At 33.2% G+C, this 27,672-nt stretch overlaps 1 protein-coding gene across 1 annotated transcript; it reads left to right on the top strand.

Moving 5' to 3' along the window:
* Positions 1-4,350: 4,350 nt before the first annotated feature.
* On the top strand, positions 4,351-13,307 carry LOC114409449 (serrate RNA effector molecule-like). Its single transcript, XM_028372913.1, has 12 exons — positions 4,351-4,835; positions 6,342-6,466; positions 6,985-7,036; positions 9,887-9,961; positions 10,059-10,133; positions 10,248-10,295; positions 10,469-10,537; positions 10,636-11,430; positions 11,522-11,567; positions 11,918-12,165; positions 12,266-12,448; positions 12,941-13,307. Exons 1-12 carry the CDS (start codon positions 4,477-4,479, stop codon positions 12,999-13,001), a joined length of 2,136 nt encoding a protein of 711 aa, XP_028228714.1. The 5' UTR covers positions 4,351-4,476; the 3' UTR covers positions 13,002-13,307.
* Positions 13,308-27,672: the final 14,365 nt, after the last annotated feature.

Raw genomic sequence — 27,672 nt, 5'->3', positions numbered from 1 at the left:
CCCAATAAGTCATTTCCTCAATAATTCATTTCCTCAAGTATGTCATAGACGTTAAAAAAAAATAATATCATAAATAAAAATAATTATAATTATGATAAAAACTTCAAATATCATTCACGAAAAATAATTTTACTTATTATGAACAACGAAGTTTTTTTCTCTAAGTAACCCAACTTCATACAAAAAATTAAACGATATTTTTTTACTTTAAAAACCCATTTTTAATTGGTAATAATTATTACATGCATATATAATAAATATTAAAATTAATTTATTAAATATATTTTTATTACAACACTTTTAAAATACTTACTCAATAATATCATAAAATAAATTAATTTTAATTCTTTTTATGATACAAGTCACAATTATAAACAAATCATTATGAATAACAAAGTTTTGTGTTTGAGATTGAGAATTTAACATAACACATATAAAGTAATCAACAATATTTATTTTTAATTTAAAATTCTATAAAATAATTTTTACTTAGAAATTGTATAAAATAATTTTATGATTAAATACTATTTTGAATAATATTTATATTATATAGTTGAGTTTTTTATACTAAAAATTTAAATCTAATTAATTAATATATTTGTTATAAAGTAATATTTTGTCTCTATGTTTAATAATTTTATATGCAAAAATTTTGTTAATTAATATTTATAAAATAAGGTCAAATATCATTTTTACATAATTATATAATAAATTTTTTAATATTAATTTATTAAATACATTTTATTATAAAATATTACCTACGAAATGATATCATAAATTAAATTAATTATAATAATATTAATATTTTTATATAAATACATAATAAATATATTGAAATAGAATTTATTAGATAAAAATATGTAAGAACATGACCAAAGGTTTCCATTTTCAAATTAAAATTTGGTTGAATTTTTTTTTTGCTTGAATACTCTAATAATTTATTTTTATTTTTCAGAGAATATAAATAACTAATTATGTTTGTTTTAATATAAATTTTTATTTTATAAGTAAGTGTATTTAAAATATGCATACACATGAGAGCAATCCGCGCATTCCCGTGCAAAAGCACGAGTATCTTGTTAGTTTATATTAAATACTAAAATACAATAAGTAACTCTCATATCCTAATTTCGTCCAGGGACCATTGTTTGTCGGCATGCGACTTTCGTTTGACCACCTCAAAATGTTTAACACCCATCGTTGTAGAATTCGTAAAGTTTCAAGATGTTTTGGGAAAAAACCGGTCAAAAACACGAAAACAGGAGTGTATTTAGCAAAGTGGGGTGTGTGTAAATAAACTGTTACACTCTAATTTCATCCGAGGATCATTGTTGATCACTTCGGAAGGCTTAACACTCATCACGGTGGAATTCGTAAAGTTTTGTGAGATTTCGAAAACAAAACAGCCAAAAACACAAAAACAGGGGGGATGTGAACTTATCAAGACAGGGGAGGTGAAGTGAACTTATCAAGACAGGGGTGTAAATAACAATTCGAGTCTAGGCCGAAAGTTGGGTTGCTTAAGGAGGAAGCAACTGGGCGGCAAGCTCCTTCATGTTTTGTTGAAAATTGGTTTCCGGGGCTTCCGTGACTTCCGTAATGTTTCCGTAAAATTTTTGAAAACCTTGGGTAAGCATATTTCACTTAATATTGGGGAAAGGAAAGAGAAAAAAAGATTAAAATCAAATCCGAAACACTTCCGTAAGGCTTCCATAACTTTTTCGTAAAGTACGAAAAAGGGGGTGAACTTAGTAATTGGGGTGTGCTTAGAGATCTTCCTCAAGAAGCCTCTGGGCGGCAAGCACCTTGCTTTTTCCTATAATTAGGGGAGGGTAGCTGTTTCAAAATGTTCATGACCCCTAGGCTATGGATTTCGACTATTTTGGGTAAAAAACACATTTCCGTAAAGAAAAATCGAGTCGAAGTGCTTCTGTAACGCTTCTGAGACGTTTCTGTGAGCAAATCTGTGAAGATTTTCCTCCGTTTTTCATTCTTCGTTCGTTCTTCATTCTTCAACCAGTAAGTGTTCGAATCCAAGACTTTCAATTCATTTATTGTTTTGTTTGCTTTCATCTTCATCTCGTTCACTTTCGATTTTCTTTTCTTCTGTTTTTAACGTGCTTTAACAGTTTATTTAAGTCGTTATCTCGCCTAATAAATGATAAAATGAATTTCAACCGATCATTTGTGTTGTAATGTCGTTTAATCACTGTTAAAACAAAATCTAACCGATCGTTCACGTTGTAACCTTGGTTAAACCAAAAAAAGCAAAATAGTAATAAAATAATCAAAATATCTTGAAAAAAATTAATAATAAAATAATCAAAATATCTTTGAATAAAATTATCAAAAAAATCAATCGGACGTTTTTCTTTGAAAGTTTCCTTGAATTAATTGACTAATAATCAAAGTGAAACTAAGGCTAAAATCAATTCACAAATCAAGCTTTGTCCGCAAAAGTCACTTAAAACCGTTTTAAAGTCCAACGCCTTAAATGGTTCTCTTTGCTTTTATCAATTGACATGGAGCAAAAACCTCACTTTTGTCGACCACCCCAAGAGATCGTTAATGGTCCAACGTCTTAGCGTTTCTCTCCTTTCAAAAACCAAGAAATCGTTAATGGTCCAACGCCTTAACGTTTATCTCTTTTCCAAAAATCAAAAGATTTTTTAATGGTCCAACGCCTTAAACTATTTTTGTTCGGTTAAAATATATCTTGCGAAAAAAGATAAAAACAACTTAACCAACGTTTAGTTCTAAAAGAACTACGTAGGTCTGATTTTCTCATCGCAATTGAGGATACATAGGAGCGAGGAAAACACCCTTGTCGACCACAAAAAAATTAAAAATAAAAAAATATAAAAAGCATAAAAACACAAAAAGACATAAAAAAAGGGAAAATAAAACATTTTGAAATCATATTTGTCCACTTGATTAAAGATTCCCGTCTCTTGTGACGGATGCGTGGGGTGCTAATACCTTCCCAGTGCGTACAAATAACTCCCGAACCTTTTACACTTCTGGTAGGAGTAAATTAATTAAAGTGTCAAATAAAAAATAATAATTATGGTATCCTAATTATCAGTGTGCGTATAGATTTGAGTTTTCTCAGTATTGTAAATTTGTTTGTCAGTAAACCAAGCCAAGGCTGGAAAACGTTATCCAATTTTGATTTGTGTGTGAAGTGTTAGCTATGGATTGACCACATTGTCCCATTTATTCTCCCAAACAAAAAAAAGTTAAAACTCACACCACTCCACGGGAAAACTACCAACATCGGACCTTTTTTTTTTTTTATCATTTGAAGGTAAAATTTAAATTAATAGTAAAAAAAGATAAAGTTTGTAACAAATGTTATAATTTCTGAATCAAAAGTTATAATATTTATTAGGATATTTTAAAAAAAAATTAAAATCGTAAAAAATTTAAGATTTTGATTTTTTATTTTTTTAAATATGATTTTAAAATAGTAACCGTTTTACTTAAGACTTTAAAGTCGTAAATTTTTTTTATTGAAGTCATAAATTATTTTATAATTTTAAATTTTTAGAAGTTTTTTTTAAATTATAAATAATTTTTTATTTTATTATTTAATGATGTATGTTTTCTTTTTATAGTTTTATTTAATATTTTTTATATTATTTTATTTAATAAATTTTCTACATTTAATATTTTTTAATAGTAGTATGGATTATTATTTATTTTATAAATTAAAAAATAATACAAAAGACATAAATTTAAATAAAAATATTAAAATATATTATGATTAATAAAAATATTTTTCTTTGTTATTATTATTCATTATTATTTAAATATTTTTTAAACAAATATATAATACATTTTAATATTTTTATTTAGACTTAAGTCTTTTACATTATTTTTTAATTTATAAAACAAGTAATAATCCTTAACATTAATAAAAAATATATTAAATAAATACTATATAAAAGATTAAATAAAATTATATAAAAAGTATTAAATAAAACTAAAAATTAAAATTTTAATTCTTTAAATAGTTAAAAAATTATTTACGATAAAAAATGTGCAAAAAAAATTAAAATCATAAAATAATTTACTATTTTAATTAAAAAAATTTTCTTTACAAGTTTAAAATTATAAAAGAAAACTCTTATAGCTTTAAAATTGTATTTAAAAAAAAAATTAAAGTCATAATTTTTTTTAAAAAGTAACATTTGTTATGAGTTTCACTATAGAAATCTACTACTTATTCTTTTTGAAATATTAATTTAAATTTTATCTAGAATAATAAAATTTGAAAAAAACTGTCCCTTGTTGGTAGTTTGGGCCCACACCACACTAATCTCAAACTCGTTCTCAACAAAACACAAACCCAAACCTAAAATCATTTTCCAATTTTTCGTCTTCTTTTCCTATTGAATTAGGATTAGGGTTTTACTCTCTTCCATTTCCATTTCCCAATTTTTTCTCTTTCGATTGATTCCTCTTGTCTATTCCATGGCCGAAGTGATCAACAATATGCCCCCCGAATCCCTAGACCACGACCAATCTCCCTCCGCTTCCGCTCCTCCTCCGCCGGCCGCCTCTTCCTCCGCCGCCGACGATCTCCCTCCGCCGCCTCTCCCTCTTCCGCCGCGCCGCCGGGACCGCAGGGACGACCGCGATTTCGACCGCCACCCCAACCGCAGCCGCGATTACTACGACCGCGACAGGGACTTCAAGCGCCGCCGCAGCCCTAGCCCCGGTTACCGTGACCGCCGCTACTCACCCCCGCCGCCGTCGCGCCGGTCGCCTCCGCCGTACAAGCGATCCCGGAGAGGCAGCCCCCGCGGCGGGGCCTATGTACCTGATGATAGGTGATTCGAGCTTTTGCCCTAGTTTTGATGGTTTGTTATGTATGATTGAAGTAGATGCAACGGAATTTGTGTTTGTAAGATTTTGAATTAGGTCATGTATGTTGTAGTTCATTTTAATTCGGATTTTGAGGTAAAACGTTGTGTTCTGTTTTTGTGGTGGAAATTGTAGGTTGAATTGTTTTTTTTTTTTTTTGATTTTGTTGCTGAAAAAGTGAAAGTGAACATCTTCATGGCTGGGGAGTGTATCTGTTTTCCTTCAATTGCATTTGGTTGGATGGGAAGTGAACTATCTAATTTTCTTAGGGGGGTTCAGGTTCCGTTGTCGGGGATAGGATTGGGTGTTTGGTGTTTAATGGGCCTAGGGCTCAAGGGGAACTTTTTAGATGGGGTTAGACTTGTTGAGGGATTGTGATTAAGCAGCTTTGTTTCATTGAATTCCTGTTTTCTTGGGTTTTTTCTGTTGGTTTCCCTTATGGTTGTCCGCCCCCCCCCCCCCCCCCCCCCCCGTCACGAATATTTTTCACCGAAATCTCTGTTTATCCAGTGAGATAAAAAAATGAGGATTTTTGAAGTCTTGATGGATGTTTTGACAGTTCTGACATCATGGATTTTGGAAACTTTTGTAGAAATTTATTTTCTACCGGCCATAATTTGTTTATATCACGGATCGCTATGAAAAGAAGAAACAGCTCTTGTTGTCAAGGGCATAGAGATATGGCGATCAGTATATTTGCTGTTTATTTGTTAGGGTCGAGGTGGAAAAATATTGCTTGCATTAATTCTTATGTTTTATTCTTGTTGCTTTTTCTTTTCCCATGGCTTGATGTTAGGGGTTTTTCTGTTTTGTTATTCCTTTCAGTTTTTCATTTTGTCATCAATCCCATTCTATTTCTTTTCTAAACTGATGTCTCTGTCATCAGTTATTGAATTATGACCTTACACCAGAAAATTGTAATCCTTTGATCCTGGCATTCAGTTTCAACTTTCAACCACATTAAAGTATTTTTAACTATGCTGTTTTATTTATAAATTTTATACCAATCATGTATTTTGACAAAAAAACCCTAACATTGTTAGAATATTGGATTTATTCAAATTGTGTTGTAATTGTTTCTGATTTCTTTTTACTCTTTGTGATTGCGAATGCATCAAAATATGTCATGGAAGTTGTGAAGACAAAATTGTATCTCTTCTACAGTTTTATTCGACTACATGTATTTATGGAACTGTGTTCTTTCAATCTTATTTATTTTCTGATTTTTTACAAATTCCATTGATTGTAGCATGACTACTCAAAGATGAATGGTTGTATGTTGACTGAGTGATGTGATGTTATATTCATGCTATCATGTGATTATTTAAATGGTTTATAGGAAATACTTTAGAAGGATTTTCTTCTCACATTTGAACTTTGCTGCTTTACATCCTTATCACCCTAGGCCATGTATGTATCACACATTATGCTGATAATTTTTAAAATAATATACTTCATTATGATTAAAGCAGATTTGGCTATGATTATTCTGGTGGCTATGAACGGGGAGCAGGTGGAAGGACTGGTTATGCAGATGAAAAGTCTTATGGCAGGCTTGCTCATCGATCTGCTGGGGGATATCATAATGGGATTTCTGGTATGTTAATAATTGTTAGCTTTAATAATCACTATGGGGTTTTCTTGCATAGTGTAAATGACATTTATCCTTAGCTTTAATTCCAGTTTTATTCTCTAATTGAGCTAAGTTAAACTCACAACATCCTACTTTGCATACTGAAATATAGCTACATATAATAAAAAAGTTTTCTTTTCACACTCTTTAATTTCATAGTTTTTGCATTGCTTATTGTTGCTTGTGATGGCAGTTAAATTGATAACGTTATGCTTAGTGCAGACAGTGTGACAATTGTTTTGGAGACTATTCATTAGGTGTACTATTGAATCAACATGACCAGTGCAGATGGCATGTTAGAGTCTATAATTTTTTTCCATCACAACAAATATAAATATCAATATCCTATAATTCATTATGTATCCTATTCTGCTCTTTAGTTTACTCATTGTTCATTTTGTACTATTGTCAAACATTAGCTGATACATACAGCAGGTCATCTTACTGTTAATATGTTCCTATGTTGGGGGTTCATTTTGCAGATGTGGATAATAGTCGCGGTTATGCAGATTTGCCAAGTGGAGGTGCACAAAGGTCAGTTTTCACTTTTTTTCTTTTTAAACCATGTAAACATATCTGCCATGTTTCATCTATTTCTTGTGCAATATCTACAAGAAATTCTGTCAATGCAATGGTATTTGAGAAAGGAAATATGGCAAAGGAGCCAATATATTCTTATAGCATTGCAGGATTGAATCATGAGGTTTATAGGTTTTTGAGAAAGGAAATTTGTCAATGGAATGTTATTTTGAGAATTTTTCATATCACCTGAGATGAAATGTTTACTTTATACCCTGAGTGGGAAGCTTCAATTGAATATACATCTTGCTACATTGATTGTATAAAGCCAAGACAGCACTGGATCTCGGCTACTGTTTGTTGAGCAATTTGGGAGATGTGATTATTAGAGGAATTTGATGTGTGACAAGGCTGTGCACCATGTGCACCTCAGTTCTCCTTTAGCCATAAATAGGCTTCTGAAATACAGATTCAAATGCACTCTGCAAAGACTGAAGTACTGGTTTAAAATCACCTGCAAGTACAAATTACATTCAAATAGAAGATACCTTATTCCAATGGAAAGTTTAGAAAGAAGGTATTCTGTCATGGCAAGTAAATTTCTGGAAAGTAACAGAGACAATGGTTGTCTTAGAACACTAAGGGTCTCTTTGGGAGAAGTGGTAAAGAGGGGAAAGCTTACAACAAGTAGTACGCTTTCCCTCCCCTTTCTTCCTTTTCCACCTCTTTCAAACAGGTCCTGAGTCTTCTTTGATGGTTGGGGCTTTATCACACTGCTCATGTACATTGATGAAGATTGGTTTCTGCAGGACTGGTGTTTCAATTTTCATTATGAAAAACAATCAGTCTAGATATACTAATTAAAAGAAAATCAGTGAGTGTAAATGTCAAAGAAAGTTGCCAAACCATGATAAGAAAACTAAATGCCTTCATTGATTATATTTTCTGAAGTTTTCATCACACACATATATATATGGATAGATCAAATTATACAGCTACAAATTACATCAACACTTACACCATCAAAAACTTTATATAGAATGTGATTTTTATTGTTCCAACTATTGAGAATAACTATATATTACCTTGATTGTGTCATTTTTTGTCAAAATTGAATAACTAATATAATAAAAAAGTTTTTATTTTAAATGTTTTAAAATTATATATTATGTCAATTTTAATGTATTTTGATGTAAATATCAATTGATTATTGAATAATTTTAGATAAATATTATATTTTGTAATGATTTATATGATAAGAACTTTAAATTCAACAGTGAAGTTTGATGTTAAGTTTTCTATTAAAAGGTCATTGGATAGTGTATTAATTGATGTAACTTATAGGGTTGTAATTTAATTCCTATAGCCCTATTTATGAAATCTTGAAAGATAATTCTAATGGGAAGTTCTCTTTTAGAATACCTTTACAATACTGAATTACTTATGGATACCGTATCTGGTAAATTGGTACTCCTTTCGGTAGTATTCTACCCTGAGCTTTACTGATAAAAAAATTATGGCAGATTGTCAAACATGTTTTGCAACAAAATGTTAGTTTGTTGTTCATTCACTTTGCTGCAGTTTCTTGCCTTTAGTTCGTATTCAACAAGGCAACAATATTCTTCTAAAATTTTGCAACCATATTTTTTTTGCAACATCATTATTTTTGGTTTTATTAATCATCACACTATTATATTGGTTTTAGTAGTCTACTTCCTATATTTAGGGCATATGTGTCACTAGAGTAGATAGGACATGCCTAAACCATCATGAATTGTTCTCTCAATTCTATTAGTTGATTTTTTTTTTTACTCCATCTTGTTAGAATTCTGATTCAGTTTTTTTTCCTTTGAATTTGTGATCCATTAGCAACTTATCATCTCATTCTTTGGAGGAAATTAGGTTGTTTGAAAAACTTAGATTTTATCCTTTACTTCAACGTTGAAGGAAGAATTTCAAAAAGAGAAAAGTTCTGCATATTGCTTCCTATCTTATGCTTGCAAACATTGGCAGTTAATATTTAATTAAAGTGTTGACTCTTTTTCTGGACAGACTTCGAATTGAAGCTTTGTGCAAACTTGTATTGTTTAATGAATTTTCTTAGAAATTTGAAAAACAATTATTTTTCATTTTATTTCTATCCTCGTGTTGTCATTGATGTAGTGCCCATTTTGGTGCACGAGGAAGATATATTTTGTTATAGTCAATAGAAGAAAAGCAATTACAGCATGCCATCTATTTGAAGATTCTGTCCTGATTATGTTTCCTAGTAGAAATTTCAGCATGCCACTAAAAAGGTAGTGTTTGGCGCATGGATAGAATGAAATGGTTTGTTTTCTTTTTTTCTCCTTGTTAGCCTTTTTTTTGGAGTCAAATGTACCACCTTTTAATCTCATGTTCTGTTTTGTTCTACATTGAGATGTATTAAATCAGAATTGATTCTGTATGTTATACTATGTCTCATTGCAATGCCTGTACTGGCCACTACTAAAGAGCCTTTGGAACACCCGGCTCATTATTATTTTGTCTTTCCTACTATGCTTTTGTTGCCAACCTTGTGAGAAGTTGTGTTTTGTGCTTGTTACTGCTTGCTTCAACTTTTGTAAAATTTCTATAGAATCTATACCCAATTTTATCTTTCACTTTTGAGTGTTATTAGTAAATAGAAAAATAATAATGTACAAATTTATTGTATATTTTCATTCTTCCTTTTTATTCTCTTGAAGGGTAGTTATGGAAGTTTCTCTTTAGAATTTGGTAATGTTGCTGATTCGTGGGATGTGTATTGCCTTATTTTTCTCTATTTGACAATATATTTTTTGGCGGAAGTCTGTTAACATTTCAGATGCTTGTGAATTATTTCAGAGAGGGGTTGATGTCCTATAAACAATTCATTCAGGAGCTGGAAGATGATGTGCTGCCAGCTGAAGCTGAGCGTAGGTAAAATTTGGAAAACAATATCCTTTTCATTGTGCCTAAGCTCTAAATTCAGAATAACTTATTGGATACTGATGAGATGCTTAATTTGTTTTTCTAGGTATCAAGAGTACAAATCAGAGTATATTTCTACACAAAAGCGGGCTTATTTTAATGCTCATAAGGATGAAGAGTGGTATTGATTTTCTTTTCCCACTGCTAAAATTTATTTGATTCTTGTGTTATCGTCTTGTTTCAAGTACGTGCAATCTTCTGATCCTTCCTTTATTTGATTTATATTTTGATGTAGGTTAAAAGATAAATATCACCCAACAAATTTACTTACAGTAATTGAGAGGTGAGTTTTTCAAATCTTGCAGTCTAATGAAGAATGGAGTGGAGCATCCTCTTTATGTCGATGGATCATATACCAGTATTTTTACTTGGGTGGTTGCTAGATAGGATGGTAAATTAATATTTTGATTAAAATATATAATTGTAATTGATCCTCTCTGGCACACCATCTTTTAGGAGGAATGAAAATGCTCGACGGCTTGCAAAGGATTTTTTGCTTGATTTGCAAAGTGGAACATTAGACCTGTATGTTCTTGCTCTTTCACACTGTCTGTGCATTTGCCTGCTCTTCCTCCTTATGCTCTCAATATTTTTTGTATCTTGTGAATTTTCAATCAATGCAGAAATCCTGGTTTGAACTCCACTTCATCCGGTAAATCAGGGCAAGCCAGTGAACCTAATTCAGAGGAAGAAACAGATGGTAAACGAAGAAGACATGGTAGGGGACCTAATAAAGATAATGATTTCTCAGCTGCTCCAAAGGCTCACACTATCAGTTCTGAACCTAGACGGATACAAGCAGATATTCAACAGGCTCAGGCTGTTGTTCGTAAGCTCGACAGGGAAAAGGGTATTGACGATAATATTTTATGCACCAGTGACCATAATAAAAATGATGACAAGGCTCACAGTGGATCTGTGGGCCCCATAGTAATTGTCCGTGGCTTAACATCTGTTAAGGGATTAGAGGGTGTTGAGCTACTGGACACACTTATTACATATCTTTGGCGGATACATGGTGTTGATTATTATGGTATGATTGAGACTAATGAGGCCAAGGGTTTTAGGTATGTGAGGCCAGAAGGAACAGGGCATGAAGAAACAAGAAAATCTGGTTCTGACTGGGAGAAGAAACTTGATTCATTTTGGCAGGGAAGGTTGAATGGTCAGGATCCATTGGAAGTGATGACTGCCAAGGAGAAGATAGATGCTGCAGCAACTGATGTGTTGGATCCACATGTTAGGAAAATTAGGGATGAGAAATATGGGTGGAAGTATGGTTGTGGAGCTAAGGGCTGCACAAAGCTTTTTCATGCGGCTGAATTTGTGCACAAACATTTGAAGCTAAAACACCCTGAGCTTGTGATGGAACTAACATCAAAATTGCGAGAGGATCTTTATTTTCAAAATTACATGAAGTAAGTATTAATTAAGGCTTCTTTTATTTAATGGTCAGTATTGCTGGTGTGGGTGCACATATCACTTACAATGTCATTACTATCATTGCAGTGATCCTGATGCTCCTGGTGGAACGCCTGTCATGCAGCAACCTCAGGTAGAATAGTTTTTTTATATTCCATGCACTTGTATACATAAAAGGAAAATATTATTAATGATGATTCATGATTTGATAGAAAGATCTTTATTGTTGCATCATGCATGTTTTGGAAACATTTTGGTCCAGGTTTTAGTAGTTGTTTATCTGTATCGTGGCATTTTAGCAACACTGCAGATGGGGTCTGTACTGCTTGTGGAATCAGCATAGTATTTCCTTTCAATGTGTGCTGCTCTGTCTATGGGGCTAGTAGCCTGATGTATTATGGTTTTAGCATAGCAATGTATTTCTGTACAATGTTGGTATAGATTGATTTTTAAATGCTCAGTCCTTTTTTGTTCTGTTTGTAGAAGGATAGGCCTCTTAAGCGAAGATTAGGAGGTTTAGAGGGCCGATTGAAGGATGACCGTGGTAACCGGCGAGACCAGGACAGGAGTGACAGAATAAACGGAGATAGGCCTGATGGTTCCCCATCCCATGAAAGACAAATGGGAAATCATGATGAAGCAATGTATGATGCATATGGAGGGCCCGGTGTACCTCAATTTACCTCAGATATGGCCCCTCCGCCAGTTTTGATGCCTGTACCTGGTGCTGGGTTAGTTTCCCTTTCCATTCTTCTCCATCTACCAAATCTGATCCGCCTTGTTTCTTCAATTGAGATTTTGTTGGTGCTTGTATAATTTGCATCTCTACAGGCCTTTAGGACCCTTTGTCCCTGCTCCACCAGAAGTTGCAATGCAGATGTTCAGGGAGCAAGGAGGACCTTCGTCGTACGATGCCTCAGGAAGGAAGATTCGATCTGGTCCTCATATGGGTGGACCAGCACCCATAATTGCTGTTCCTCCATCCTTTAGACCTGATCCTCGACAGATGCGAAGGTAATTATTCTGCAGGACCTTTGTTCAGATTTTCCCTTGCAGGGTCTCAAATCATACTATCTTTTCTATGCTCTTATGTGTGTTCTTTAGACGTCAATCTGCATCCTAACTTTCAACTTTCTATGCCCTTTGTACTTGGTCCTACACTGCTTCACTATCTTCAGTACTCAAGTTTTATTTTTTGATCTGTGGGTATCAAAGACAATGTCATGGATTTATAATAACTCACACACCTTGTTCAACTAACTGAGTTGGACCCCCTTGACTTCAGTACTCAAGTTATTCTTCCCTTATATAGTTATTTATTTATTTTGAAGTGAAAGTTCATTTACAAATAAGTTCCTTTTATTTTTCCCTTAGCTTTTATTCCCTGGAAATTTGATTGAAGTTCTTTAGAATAGCAATAACATTCTGAAGGATTTCCATGCAACAAAATAACTATTAGCATTTGAAAGAATGAAACATTTACTCGTCTTGTAAATGGTGGTGCAGTTATCAAGATCTGGATGCCCCAGAAGACGAAGTCACTGTGATAGACTATCGGAGCTTGTAGGTGTCTCACTGGGTGGTTGGTTGAATTCCACTAATTTCAATGAGATTGGGTGGGTGGCATTACGCTTTCTTGATGAGAGCTGCAGTCTACCCTTAATAGGGTTGGGCTTCATTTATTTTGTGAATTTGTTTGAGAATCTTTTTTTCCTTCTAATATGGTGATATTTGAGCCGAGGGATGTATCATGTTTACTTTGATGTTGTACTAGAGATAATATTTGTAGAATTCAGTTACAGAATGTCTCTGATTCTGATATGAGGATAATTTAAAAATAATGTTAGCTGATGATTTATTATTTATTGGATAACCGTATGGATGGCTTTCTCCAATAAAACGATTGTATTATAATCTAGAAATGATGTATTGTGCATCAAGCGACGGAAAAGTAATTTGGTAAATTAAAATATTTTATTCTAATTTTAATTAAAAACATTTTAAATTCTTTTAAAGAGTATTCTTTATGACCCAGCTCTGCATCCAGAAACTCCCCCCTTGAATAATATCTAGCTTTGAAGATCCTTCCTACAATCGTTTTTGGGTTGGATGTCAAATTCCAGACTTGTTTTCCAGTAATGCGAGATTAAAGCCATGCGTGTCTCTGATTTGCATTCCTCCATCAATTTTTGGCACTGAAAGTCTCTCCAATGACAACCATAGGATACCTCCTTGACCATGCTGTCTCGCTTTCCACTAGAATGAATTCATCATCCTATGCAGTTCCTCACACAAGGAACGAGCAAATAGATAAATACTGAAGTAGTATGTAAGAACAACCTGTGCCACAACCTTGATGAGGATCTCTTTGCCTGTGAGGATGAAAGACCCAAATATCTAGCATTCAATACTTCTCTAACTCCCAGCATAGCTACAATCTATGACCGCAGTTGCTGATCCACATTTCTACTGTAACATGCCTCTGATTTCTGCAAATTTAGAGCCTGACTAGAAGCTCTCTCATACATGTTCAAAATATTCTTGATATGCTCACATTCTTGTAAAGATGCTCTAAAGAACAAAAGAAAGTCATCCACGAATAATAGATGAGATATTATTATCAGTGCTCCACTAGCTACCTTAATTCCATGAATATGGCCTCCGGACTCCGCCTTCTTCACCAATGTTGAGAGACCTTCTGCACAGGTTATGTGTAAATAGGGTGACAGGGGTTGCCCTGACGCAACCGCCACTTCATGATTTACAATCAATGAATATCGAACTGACTTCACACGTATCTATCACCCACACAACCAATTTTAAATATTTTATATGATAATTACTATGATTTCCTTAAATTAAATTTTGATAAATGAAATAACGAACGAGTTTTTAGTCTAAATTTTTTTGTGACTTTTGAGTGTCAATGCACATCAACTAGAACGAATATTAGCATTCCTTAAATATATAATAACTATATATATATATATATATATATATATATATATTATAAGATTTGTATTCAACATTTTATTTTTTTATAATTTATAATAACTTTTACATATAAAACTAAAATATATTATCAATTAAAATATTACATTTTTTAAAATTTCTTAGAATAATATTAAAGATAATAAAATTTATAAATAATATGGTGACAATTTTTTTTTCCAATTATTTAATATATAATAATATTAAGATTTATTATAAAATACTCGTTATTATGTCATTGATCTTTTAGTTATTTTTTTGTTTTGTAATTTTACAATTTAGAAAATAAGGGAAGTTTATTTCAGAAATTTTGTTGGATTCTTGAAAATATGAAGGAGAGAACATGTTTTCCCATGTTTGCTATAAGAAAATAAAGAATAGTCCAGTGCATGTTTTATTTTCAGGAAAATGAGATTCCCATGCTCTTTTTGTGTTTTGCGTTGATTTGATTTCTATTGCAGGAGGGTGAGAATGTGGATTCTTATACCAGGAAAATCTGATTTAGTGTATAAAAATACTATTTTACCCTCACTATTAATATCCATTGTCCCACTACTTCTCTACGCACCTACTAATTCTATTATTCATGCTATTGTATAGTCCTTCTATTGTGTAAATCAAAATTTCATTTTACATTTTTCTCTGATTTTTCTCGATTTGTTTCGTATCATTTAGGTGAAAATTGTACAATGTACAAATTCTCTCTTCAATAGTGTTTTAAGTTTAAATTTAATTTCATATATGTATGTTTGAATGATGCACAACTTTTGCAACATGTAGGATTAATTCATGGTAATTGGTTGTTTATGTAAAATATAATAATTTCTTTAATACAAAAATAATATTTTAGTAATATAAAATATTTCTAGAAAAAAATAATGTGAACGAAACATGTATTTTAATTATTCCCGGGAATATAAAAGAGGTTCCCAATAATTAACCAAACAAAATTCTCTTAAAATATTTATGAATGAATGTCATTCTCATCAAATATTCTTAAGAATAATATTCCATGAAACAAATTCCCTCTAAAATAATGTATAAAGTTCAAGAAGAAATATTAAAAATATTTTTCATCTATAGCTATATATAAAGGGAATAGGAAGCTTTGGTGTATAGATTTCTCATCATTTTATCCGTATAACTGTCTTTTTAAATCATTTTTTTTTATCCTTATGACTCCTTCCTATCAACCCACATCCCATTTACATCTAGCAAACTACCCACTATAAATTTAACTTATATCATCTTTTTCATTATTATTTTTATTTAAGATATAAAGAGAGACACCAATAAATTAAAATTTAAAAGATTGCACAATTAAAAGTTAAAAATATATATTAGAAACTCTATCTCTCTTATATCATAACATTGAATCCTCGTCTTAAATAAGAATGTTTTTAAAATCTATTACTAAATAATAGTATTTTTAAAAGTTATTTTTGAATGAGAATAGTGTTTAACTTTTAAGAATTATTTTTGTTGGAATATTGTCTTAATTTCAATTGCCGTTAGCTTGCAATTGTCTTGGAAAGAGCTACCTATAAAGGAGTGTTCGCTGGAAAAGCTAAGTGAAACGTTGTAGAATGAAGCCACTAGAACTTCAACCCTTAGTGAGTTGAAGTTCAATGTTGTCTAGAAATATGCTTTAAATAAAACTTATAACGCTTCTGTCATCTTCACCTTGCTAGTCAATTTTATCATAGTTTATTCTAAATTTCATTGGAACGTTAAAGTCTTCCATTATTAGAAATATGACTTAAACAAAGCTTATAAATCTTGGACAATCCTTATTCTACAAGTTAATTTTGAAGGTTGAGTTAGGCCTTAAGCCTAAACTCTAGAAGTTCTCATTCTTATTGATCCATGTGTCTTATGTTATGGCTAAATATTGAGTATTTATTTTTATTTTTTTATTCCTTTTAAATATATTTCTTAATTTTAATTTTAAATTTATTTTGATTTAACAATTATGTCAATTTTTTTCTTAACCATCTAAAGTTATTCTTTTTATCTTTATTTGTGGATGATATTATTAACCACTTATTTCTTTCAATATACTATTTTCATCTTTATTTCTAAATTGAATTTCAGTAACTTATTTTTTAAAAAGAAACCATCAATGTTTAAAAATAACTTTGTACCACAATATAATTTTTTTATTGTAAATTTAAAATATGATTTATATATTTTAAATATTTATTTATTATAAAATTTAAATACTAGTGTGTTGTGTGTGTATATTACATGATGCCCAACAAATATTAAATAGTATAAGAGCTTGTCAGACTTTTATCTAACCCTTTTGTTCTTACCGAATTTGGCAGAACCTCTTCATGGCAGTACTTGTCCATGAGGTCCTCCACGAACAATGGTGGGGTGTACTTGTAAAGATACTCTGAAGCTCAAGTTAGTGGGGCAGATGCATACAAGTATCAGAATATAGGTTGGATTAAAAGTTAGTTTACTTGAACCTTGATAATCTGCTTTTATAGAGGTGAAATTGGATGATAAGATCTCAATTTCCCTTCTAATTAAGATAATGTACAAAGGGAAAGATATGATTATATCTTATCTTTCCTCTGATAGCTGATAACTTCTAGTTTTAGGGGATATCTCTATCTTTTTGGTTGAAGATAGAATTTCCCTTTTACCTTAATTATGTTTGCCAAATTCTTTGGATTCTGAGTAAGCTACTTGGTTGCTCACCGAATACGGAGACTTGCCAAGTCTGTGTAGTACATATGTTCCACAAGCTCTAAAGTTAGTTGTACGAACTTTGCGAAAGATAACCTCAAGTCCTCAACCTTGACGTTGCTATCTACCAGTCGAGTCTAAGTATCATTCATCAGTTTAGTTGTAGTCGAGTCCAAAAGGGATTTTCTCTTTTGTCAAGTTTTTTAACTTGGCCATAAAGGGAGATAAATTTTTTTTCGTCAGTGTTGGGTTCAGATGGTGGAGAATTTGAAACGACATCTTCGCAACCGTTACTTTTGTTCAGACACATTAAATGCCTTAGCGCAATTTAAAAAAAAAGTGCAATGATTATGTCCTTTGAATTTCGGAATGCTCTTGGGATAACCAAAAGTCAACCCTTCCCTAACCATTGATCTGTTTCTTCAAGGAGAGATCTAATGGTCTAAATGGACGTGCCATTTTGCCGCTTAGAAGCTTCCAAATTCCTTTTGAGTTTTCTCCTTTTCCAGTCATCTTTATTTTCTTCGATCACCCCCTTCCTTTCCAGGTACACATTTTGACCCTCATTCTTTCTTCATTATGTCTCATTCTAGAGAGAGTTTTTTCCACTCTAACAGTAGCAAGATGTTGTCACCAGAAGTTCGCCCTATTGGTGAGAGTTCAAATGATGACTCTTCTCATCCTCACGATGGTTCTGATGTCGCTAGTGACCAAGAATCTAGTGTTCCCATTGCTGGTGCCATCACAATTGTTGGCGTTGCTGCCATTGTCCGTCAAAACATTGGGGGGGGGGGGGATAAGGTCAAGTAGCCTTTGATGATTCCCCCCCCCCCACCAATTTTATTAGCTAAGTAACTTAGTCTAATTTTAGTTGAATATTTTGATTAAATACCTTGGTCTCATTCAATCACCTAGCCGAATGACTTAGTTTCTTTGGTCTATTTTTAGCCAAATAACTTAAGTTTCAGTCTATTGTTAGTCAAGTAACTTTGTCTATTTTGGTTTATGTTTAGCTAACTAACTTAGTTATCTTTGGTCTTATTCTTAGCCAGTAACTTCGCTTCTTTGGTGTTTCCTTTAGTGAAATAGCTAAGTTATCTACCATCTATATTTAGCCAACTACGATTCTCGGTCTATGAATAAGTAGAGTTCTACTCGGTCTTATCTATGCCCTGTTTTGGGTCTTTAGTCGAAGAAACCTATTGGTCTACTCGGATCTAATAATTCAATAATAATGAAAAAAATGCTTTCATTCAATGTAAAATTTGGGTGTGCCTCATTAGAACCTCTCTAACAAAAATCCTCGAGGGAAAAATGCTAGAGTAGGAAAAAAAAGTACATCACCACTTACAAGTTTAACTGTAATAGAATTTGAGGTGAGTGATGTTCTAGGTTCTTGGAATCACCTTGTCGGATAGGTGCTCTGATCAAAAAGCTCTATTTTTGAGTGACTTAGTAACTCTGAAGGGGCCTTTCCAGTTTGCAACCATTTTTTTTCTTCCTTAGCATCTTTTCGAGCTTGTCCATATTTTCTTAGTGCCAAGTCGTCTACCTGAAAGTTTCTCGATTTTACCTGATTGTTGTATCTCTTCTTGGATCTCCTTTGGTATAACTTGACTCTGATGTGGACTTCTTTGATTGTCTCTTTAGCCAAATTGAGTGCTTCACTAAGCATCTCATTATTCTCTTCTACTACAAAATTTACCTTTCAAAAAGAGGGTTCTCCGACTTCTACTGGTATCATAACATCTAATCCATATGAGAGTTGGAAAAGGGTGTCACCTATTGTGGAGAGCAACGATAAGCCCATAAAATAGCAGTAACCTTTTCGGCTTAGTTACCTTTGGCCTTCCCAACTCACTTTTTCACTTCTCCGAGTATGACCTTGTTGGTTGCTTTAGTATGGCCATCGCTTTGTGGGTGTTTCATTGAAGTAGCTCTGTATAGTCGTTGCATATCCTTCACTTCCCATTAGAATTCCTTACCATTACCACATTTGCTAGCCAACTAGTGTATTTCTCTTCTCTGATAAATCCTCATTTAGGAGTTTCTTTGCTTTTTCATCAACGAATTTTGCTCTTTTAGGACCGAGTTTTCTCTTTCTCTGTGCGATTAGTCTAGCTTTAGGGCAGATTGTTAGTCGTTGATAATGACACTCAGGGTCGGTTCCAAGCATATCAAATGCTAACCATGTGAAAAGGTCGACATTCTTTGTTAGCACTTGAGCAATGGATTCTTTTACCTGTGTACTCATTTGACATCCTAGTTTGGTGCAATGAGATACTTCTTTGTTGAGTTGGAAAGACTTTATTTCTTCAGTGGGCTTTGCTCTCGTCTCAGCCTCTCTAGGATCGAGCTCCACTTCCCTTAAGTTGTTGAGAAAGGTGCATGTTACTAGCTGTACTTTAGTCTATAGTACCTTCTTTCCTTTAGCAATCTTGAGGCTTGCAGCGTAACATTCGTGTGCCATTACCTGGTTGACTCTAACAGTGATAATTTTGCCATCCTCACTCGAAAACTTCATCGCCAGATGGGAAGTTAAAATGATGGCTCCTAACTCATTGAGCGAAGGACGCTCTATCAATATATTAGAAGAGGTTAAGGCGTGGACTAGGAGGTACTTGATCATGATGGACTTTGACCTTTTTCATCTTTGACAGTTGTTAATAAGTGCACATATCCTATTATGTTTATTGCCTATCTTGCGAAACCTACGAGTTGTTCTGGGAATGGCTGAACCTGGCTTTCTAGTATGCCGAGTTGTTTAAAGGCTGACTAGTATAGGACATTGACTAGGTTCCCATTGTTAAGTAAAACTTTGCATACTAAGAAGTTAGTAGCCTCTATCTCGACTACCATAGGATCATTGTGACATCACTCTATACCCTCAAAATCCTCATTTGTGAAAGTGATGGCGGGTAGGCTCCTTGTGACTTTTTTTTTGGCTGCGATCGAGTTAACAAAATTAAGGTTATGGACGTAGCATTTGCATGCCGAGTTTGAGCTTCCTCCACCTATGAATCCTCCATCTATTATGTTGATTACACCTCGAAGCCAAGTTTTGGGTAGGGTTGTGCAAAAAAATCCAAATATATAAAACCAATCCATATCCAATCCAATCTAATCCACTTTAAATCCATTTAAATGGTTTGGTTTCATATCCAAATCCAATTTTTTGGATTTTAAATCCAATCCAATTAATTGGATATGGATTGGATATTTATCTGCATTTTTAAATCCAATACAATTTTTTGGATGAAGACAACTAAGTTTTTTGGCCAACTTCGGTAGGAGCTATTTTTTGGTCGATCTTGTCTAGAGTTATTTTGGACAACGTTAGCTGGTGATGTTTTTAAGCCGTCATTGGTTGAGACTATTTTTGTGGTTGATGTCGGTAAGGGTTTTTCGGCCAACATTGGTCGGGATTACTTTTTGGCCGATGTCGTCCAAAATTTTCTGGCCAACATAACTCAATGTTATTTTTTGATTGACGTTAGCTAGGGTTTTTTTTGCGATGTCTCTCGAGATTATTTTTTGATTGACATCGGGTAGGTTTTTTGACCGACATCAGCCAATATGTTTTTGGTCGACATTAGATAAGACTTTTTTTTGGCGACGTCGGCTAGGACTTTTTTGGCCAACTTCGATTGAAAAACATCATTGACTAACATTGGTAAAAAAAAACTAGCTAACGTCAGCCAATATATTACCCCAATTGACGTTGATCGAAAAACCCTAGTTGATGTCAACAAAAATATCCCTAACCAGCCCTAGCCAAAAGAAGTAGTCATGGTCGATGTTGGCCAACAAAAAAATAGTTTCAACTAGTGTCAGCAAAAAAACCTAGCCAATGTTGACCAAAAAACAGTTTCGGCTGATGTTGGCAAAAAATATCAATGATCGTTATCGATCAAAAAAACCTTACCGATGTCTGCCAAAAAAATCCTAACCAACATTGACCAAAAACCAGTCACAGTCAGTGCTGATCGAAAACCCCTAGTTGATGTCGGCAAAAAAATATTACCGACTGAAATTGACTAAAAACCCTAGCCGATGTCAACCATAAATATAACCCTACCTAAGATTGACCAAAAACATCCTTGACTGACGTCGACCAAAAATGCACTGACTGACGTCAGCTTAAAAATAGTCCTGGTTGACGTTGGTCTAAAAATGTCACGGTCGATGTCAGCCCAAATTGCCCTAGTTGAGCTTGGCCGAAAATACCCTAACCAAGATCGATCGAAAATAATCTTGACCAAGGTCGGTTGAAAATAGCTCTTAAATGGACAAGTGCTAAGTTTTCACTTTTTAGCATTTAAGTAGATATGGATTGGATATGGATTAGATTCTTAAAAATCCAATCCATGCTCACCACTAGTTTTGGGTGAGGGATTCTTGTTTCGATGTTATGCTTATGTTGTCTCGCGGGTTCAACTACATTCTTGGCTTCTATCTCGCTCCCTTTCAAGGTCCTGATCCTGTGATGGCTCTTTGACGAATTTCTACTGATGTCCCTTTTGGATCATTTTTTTTTGTCCTTAAGGGTAGTGCAATCTTCAGTGTTGTGACCAACGACTTGGTGGTATTGGTAGTACTTGGATTTGTCTCCTCCTAGTGGAGGTCCATTCTTAGCCGGCAATTGGATGAACTTTGTATTGCGGGCTTCTTCTAGTACTTAGCCCCGACTCTTCATCAGTGGAGTGTAATGGCTAAACTTGGATCGAGGCAGTTTGTCAGCTCTAGATTTTCCTTGGCTACAACCAATCTCGATCTACACCTCTCGCTCTGCTAACTTCCTTAAGGGTTTTCCATGCATTTTTTCTTTGAACCCGATCATCACTTCCATTTGGATGAACCCGACAACCCTTGTTCTAAACTCATCCAATGTTGTAGGAGGCTTCTTACATAGGCTGTTCAAGAAGGGATTAGACTTCAATGCCTTAATCATTGAAGTGAATGCGACTTTTGGGCTCACGTTTTGAATCCGAACTAAGACTGATAAGAACCTTTCCATGAAATCTCATGAAGTGATTCATCTTCTACTTGCCTAATGTTGGTGAATGCCATAGCTGATAGATGGTGTGGTCTTCTTGTCACGTACTGGGCTCCAAAACATGCGATAAGTGTAAAAAATGAGTCAATGGAGTTTCTTGGCAATCGAGTATACCGATGGAGCGATGCACCTTTCAATGTTGTAGGAACACTTGACACACGATCGTGTAATCATTTATGAACATATTCATTTGTGGATGAATGCGTCCACATGTTCGTTCAAGTCTGACAGTCCATCATAAGGATCGATGGTTGGCGTCTTCCATCTTGGTGGGGGTTATGCCTCCATAATCCATCAACGAAAGGATGAAGCCAAGTGTCAGTGTTTGCTACTCTCTTAATTGGTTGCCTTATAGAGGGAGTCCCTTCACGCCACGTCGTATCATCCTTGTATGTCTTAGTCAGATGGGTCTGATGAGTTATAGTTGCCGCAACTGAGTTTGTATTCTGGTTCTCTTGAAGCTTTAGATATTACTCTCTAAGAATGGCGTTCTCCATCTCTTGTGTGTTTCTTTGCTTCAAGGGATTAATCTCTCTTTGCAGGTCAATGATCAACGAGTGATCATCAAGCTCTTGATGCGAGGGACTTGCCATGTTTGCTAGGTTCCCCTTTTCAGAGGCACCCACGACTGGTATCCCTTTCATAGTGGATTCCTACTTGTGTTGTCACTTTCCTTGATTGATGACATTGGTGTTATCGTCGTTCATTGTCATTGATGATGTAGTGGTTGTAAGGAAAGTTTTCCTTCAATGCCACGGTGGGTGCCAAATGTTCTTTCCAAATTTGGCAGAATATCGTCACGGCGGTGCTTTTTTGTGAGCTCTTCCACGAATAGTGATGGGGTGTACTTGCAAAGACACTTTAAAGCTCAAGTTAGTAGCATAGAGGTATTCAAATATCGAAATATAGGTTTGATTAAGACTTAGTTTACCTGAATTTTGGTGATCATTTTTTTATAAAGGTGAAATTGGATGATAAGATGTCAATTTTCCTTCTAAGATAATGTAAATAAGAAAATATATAATTCTATATCTTTTCTCTGATAACACATAAATTTCGATTTTAAGGGATACTTCTATCTTTGTGGTAGAAGATATAGTTTTCTTTTTACCTTGATTATATTTTTGTCAGATTCTTTAAATTCCGTGTAAGCTACTTGATCGATCACCGAGCATTGAGGTTTGCTAAGCCCGAATAATACACCTTTTATTCTATTTAAATATAATAATTAAAATTTTCGAAAGTAAAATTCCGTATTTGTGTATTCAAATAGTCTACATGAAAGTATTATTTATAACGTTATGGTATTACGCTTTATAAGTGACTGTAAAAATATAACATTAGACTATTCAACTTATATATGTTTTAATTTTTTTAAAACAAAATTTTTTTATCCATTTTTAATCAACCTACACTTTCAATTTTTATTTTATTTCTTTTATTTTATTTGAAGACAATATTTCATTTGCAGAAATAGTTACGGAAAATTATTTTTTATATGACTTTATTGTAATTTAAAATTACAAGTGTCCTATTATTTTTTTAACAAATCTTTTTGTTTATCTTAATGTACTTAACTTTCGTATTTCTAGTATTTATTTTTTCTTTCTTTTTTCTTAGTTTTAATAGTGACTTAGGATATTGGATAAAATTTTTTAAAAAATATTAAAAATTATATTGGACCTCAGTTAAAAATTATAGGAACACATATTTACGCATTACAGTAAAAAAAAAAAACCCCTTTTTACTTTTTTAACATGTAAGGGATCTTGTTAACATTTTTAAGCACCGCAATAATATATTTCAAATGAATTTAAACATATAAAACATAATAGACGATCAAATAAAAATATCAATATTAAAGTTATGAAAATCTTTTCATTTTTATTTACTATCAATTAAACAGCTAATCTTTTTAAGAAGAATAATTTGATAAAAAAATATTTAAAAAAATATATTTGTTAAGTATGTTTTTTTAAATGATTTTTTAGTTATGTTGAGAGACTATCTTAATTTTTTTTTCTAATTTTATTTCTCTGTTTTCTTGTTTCCATATTTTTTTTGTTTTCTTTGATAGTTTGATCATAATCCCTAATATTTATAGATTGGTTTCAAATTTTGTGTATATTTGTACAAATCACTCAAAAATATACAAGAGGAATCATTCCTTCTACCTCAATATGGAATATAAAACATTGGCATGAAGAAAAAAGAAAAAAGTTTCTCCTTCTTCTTCACCATGGATCTCAAAGCTCACCTTTTTTGTTTTGGTCTCAACTTTTTGTTATTTTTCTCTCCTACAAATTAAGAGCTTGTTCTTTGGTCTGTTCTGCTTCCACAAATCTATTGTTTCAGGGTATGGCCATCGTGTTCGTATTGCCTTTAAGATTTATTTCATATGTTTCGTTAAGGCTCTTGAAGTTGTCAATATCTCATGTTCTTTGAGATTTATCCCACCTTTTGTTTATCATGGCTGTTCTTGAAGACTTGATTATATTAATTTAGACATTATTTGCTTCTAGCCTTAGCGATTAAACATGGGGATATGAGCTTTTTTGCTTTAGGTGATTAATATTTATTAGAAATTATAATATTATGAACAATTAAGATGCATTAAATAAGAAGTGAAGCTTACAAAAATTTACAATTTTAATTTTTTAGCCAATATTGAAAGATGTGTTGCTAGTATTATTTTGACAGTAATTTGTTTATCCTACTTGGTTGTTAGGCCTCTCTTCCTCAATTGATGATGATGATCGCAACGTGGTTACGCATGAGGTTAGTTTCTACTTACCTGGTTAAGCCTTGCTCAATCTACTTATAGATGGTTCAACATTGAGTCTAGCTTTCGCTAGGTGATTAAGGTTCTATTTTGGAAATTTGACTAAGAATTTATTAGTTTACATTTTACTATAAAATAGATCTTTGATGTCCTCAATGTCAATACCTTATTTGTTTATTCTAATGATCAACATGATGAACTCTTTACTAAATTTTTTACGATTAAATAATTTTTAAAAGATTAAATAATTTATCGCGGCTTTTAGTCCCTCAAATTACTTAAGCTCGAGCAACTTAGAACCTGAACAATCAAACTTCATCCAAACCATTTCATAAATCACAAAATCAGATTGCAAATTGTCCAAGAAAAACTTAAAATGAGGCAAATTTCAAGAAGAATGACCCTTGTTGGAAAGAACCAATTTCAAACCTTTGTTATTCTTAACTTTTTAGGATCAGGCATCCACACCCACCAAACTAGAAAGAATACAAAGCAAAGAACAACCAAAAAAACGTAGTATCGAAAAAGAAAAATCACACACATTCTTCACCAAAGCCCACAATCTCATAGGTCTTGAATTCGCTTCCTCCATCGTTGCAACCACCACTTCCTTCGCATCTAAAAGCAAAATCGCAGTACTAAAAAAATGCAACAGTACAAAAAAAACTCTCTATTCAAACCCAGACCCCTAGATCGAGGTGTTAACCAATTAACAAGTGCATCAAATTAAACAAATATCATCTCCATAGGGACTTTGATTGTGGAAGGTAATTTGCATGAAAACCAGTTCCAAAATAGTATATTAAATAGTTGTTTGAGTTTTGAATCTAAAAGAGCAGAAATTTAAAGAGCAATAATAAACAAAAACACCAAAAAAAATGGGGCAAGGCTTAAAAGGCAATAACACAAAAACTTGGAGGGCAAAAATATGGTGTAATGCAAAATTAAGGGAATTGTTGGGTGTTTGGTTGACCAAAATAGGTCTTGATGTAATAAAATGATTTTTTTTCTCATTCAAAACTACTCTTAACATCACCCTAACCAACTAATCTACTCAAACCATGATCCCTCATGTGAGAGAGCCTATATCACTTGGTTTTACCCTTAATTCCTTAGCAAGCTAAACTAAGTGATTTTTTGCCTTAAGAACAATGGTCTATCACAAGGCTAATTAATCTCATTCTATCCCTAGAGGTGATTTAATTAGAAACATCTTTTCAGTTCCTACTATAAAAACATTTTTCAATGATAATCACACTATAACAATATGCACATGGATGATCAAGCCATACCAAAACAATAAATATAGAAAAGAAGTAATGAAATAGGAATAACATTAAATGAGTAGTAAAGATAATTACATCAAGAGTTTTTGGCACCTAAGCCTTAACAATGGATAGTTTAGCCTCTCATTGTCATGAAAAGTCTTACAAAGGAAATAAATACAAGAAGATTGGGATTGAAATGGTGAAAAATGGAAGAAGCTAAATGAAATAGTGCAAAAACCCCTTCACAAAGCCCTAGGTCAATATCCCTATGATCCTAATGAGAATGTACTTTTATATTAGGCCCAAGGCCCTTATCTTGTCACTTCACCTCAGACACTGCTCACTGGCGAGTTGCAGCTCGCTGGGTGAACTCTTCGTGAAATCCAAGAGTCACATCTTCAATAGGCTTTGCTCATTGAGAAAGCTCTTCTGAATTCCAAATTGAATTGCATTTTCTTCCTTCCAAAGGGATTTGTTCGCTGGGAGAGTTCTTCAAATGATGTGGCCTTCTTTCTCCACTTTTGGGCTGCCACGTGGGCTTCTCTGCACGAGCCTCCTCGTTGGGCAAACTTTCTTTCATTGACAGCTTTCCTTCCTCTTCTTGGTGTTCCAAAACTCTAATAAAACAAAAGAAAAACTAGTAAATGCTAAAAGTTTTATTAATAATAGAAAAACTAGTAAATGCTAAAAATTAAGGAAAAAACAGATAATTTTTGTGTGAAATTGATGCCAAAAGTAATCACATGCTACAATTATCATAAGGGTTGCCATAGAGGAATGTGTCTCTGGTCACTTTCTTCCCAAAAAAGGAGGCCTTTGCTTTTGCTTCTCCTTGACAAGGGTTGTCGCGGAGGCATGGTGGTCCATGAGGTGGAAAAGAAGAACACGATCCTTTTGCTTTTGCTTCCATTAGAGTCATCACCTCTTAGAGCTCGGATCACCATATCCAACAAACTGGAGAACACACCCAAACTTTGGGTTATTGGTGGTGTTGGATTGGGTTCAATGATGGTTGTTGGGGTTGTGATGTGGGGGGTGACGAGTTTGGATGTGGTTGCGATGTGGGGGGTGACAAGTAATTGGAGATAGAAGTATACACCTAGGAGCCTTAATGTGTTTCTTGATTCTTTAGTTGTTATTTCTTTTCCTATATTTGATTTGTTTCGATTTATGGTTTGATGCTGGAAGTTTAAGAGTTTTCTTTTTTTCCTAATTAAATAATTTATGACAGTTTTTAGCCTTCAAAAATCGAATCATAATAAGATAATAATAATTTTGTCACATCATCGTTTAACGTTCGAAGTAAACAAAAGGACTAAAATGTTGGACAAAAATAAAGTTAGAGGACTAGTCAAGGTCAACAAAAAGTATAAGGACCAAAACCAAACATGTCAAAAAGTTCTAGGACTAAAAACATAGTTTATCCTATCTTTATACTACTTTG

This window comes from Glycine soja, chromosome 4 (genome assembly GCF_004193775.1).
Source record: "Glycine soja cultivar W05 chromosome 4, ASM419377v2, whole genome shotgun sequence".
In the NCBI taxonomy this organism is placed as follows: domain Eukaryota; kingdom Viridiplantae; phylum Streptophyta; class Magnoliopsida; order Fabales; family Fabaceae; genus Glycine; species Glycine soja.
Note: the sequence above shows the minus strand (reverse complement) of the source record. Positions and strands in the feature narration are given on the sequence as shown.

Coding starts and splice junctions, on each gene's coding strand:
- LOC114409449 (XM_028372913.1), top strand. CDS start 4,477: ATGGCCGAAGTGATCAACAATATGCCCCCCGAATCCCTAGACCACGAC. Junction 10,538..10,635: donor CAAAGTGGAACATTAGACCT/GTATGTTCTTGC, acceptor CAATCAATGCAG/AAATCCTGGTTTGAACTCCA. Junction 11,568..11,917: donor CTGTCATGCAGCAACCTCAG/GTAGAATAGTTT, acceptor TTCTGTTTGTAG/AAGGATAGGCCTCTTAAGCG.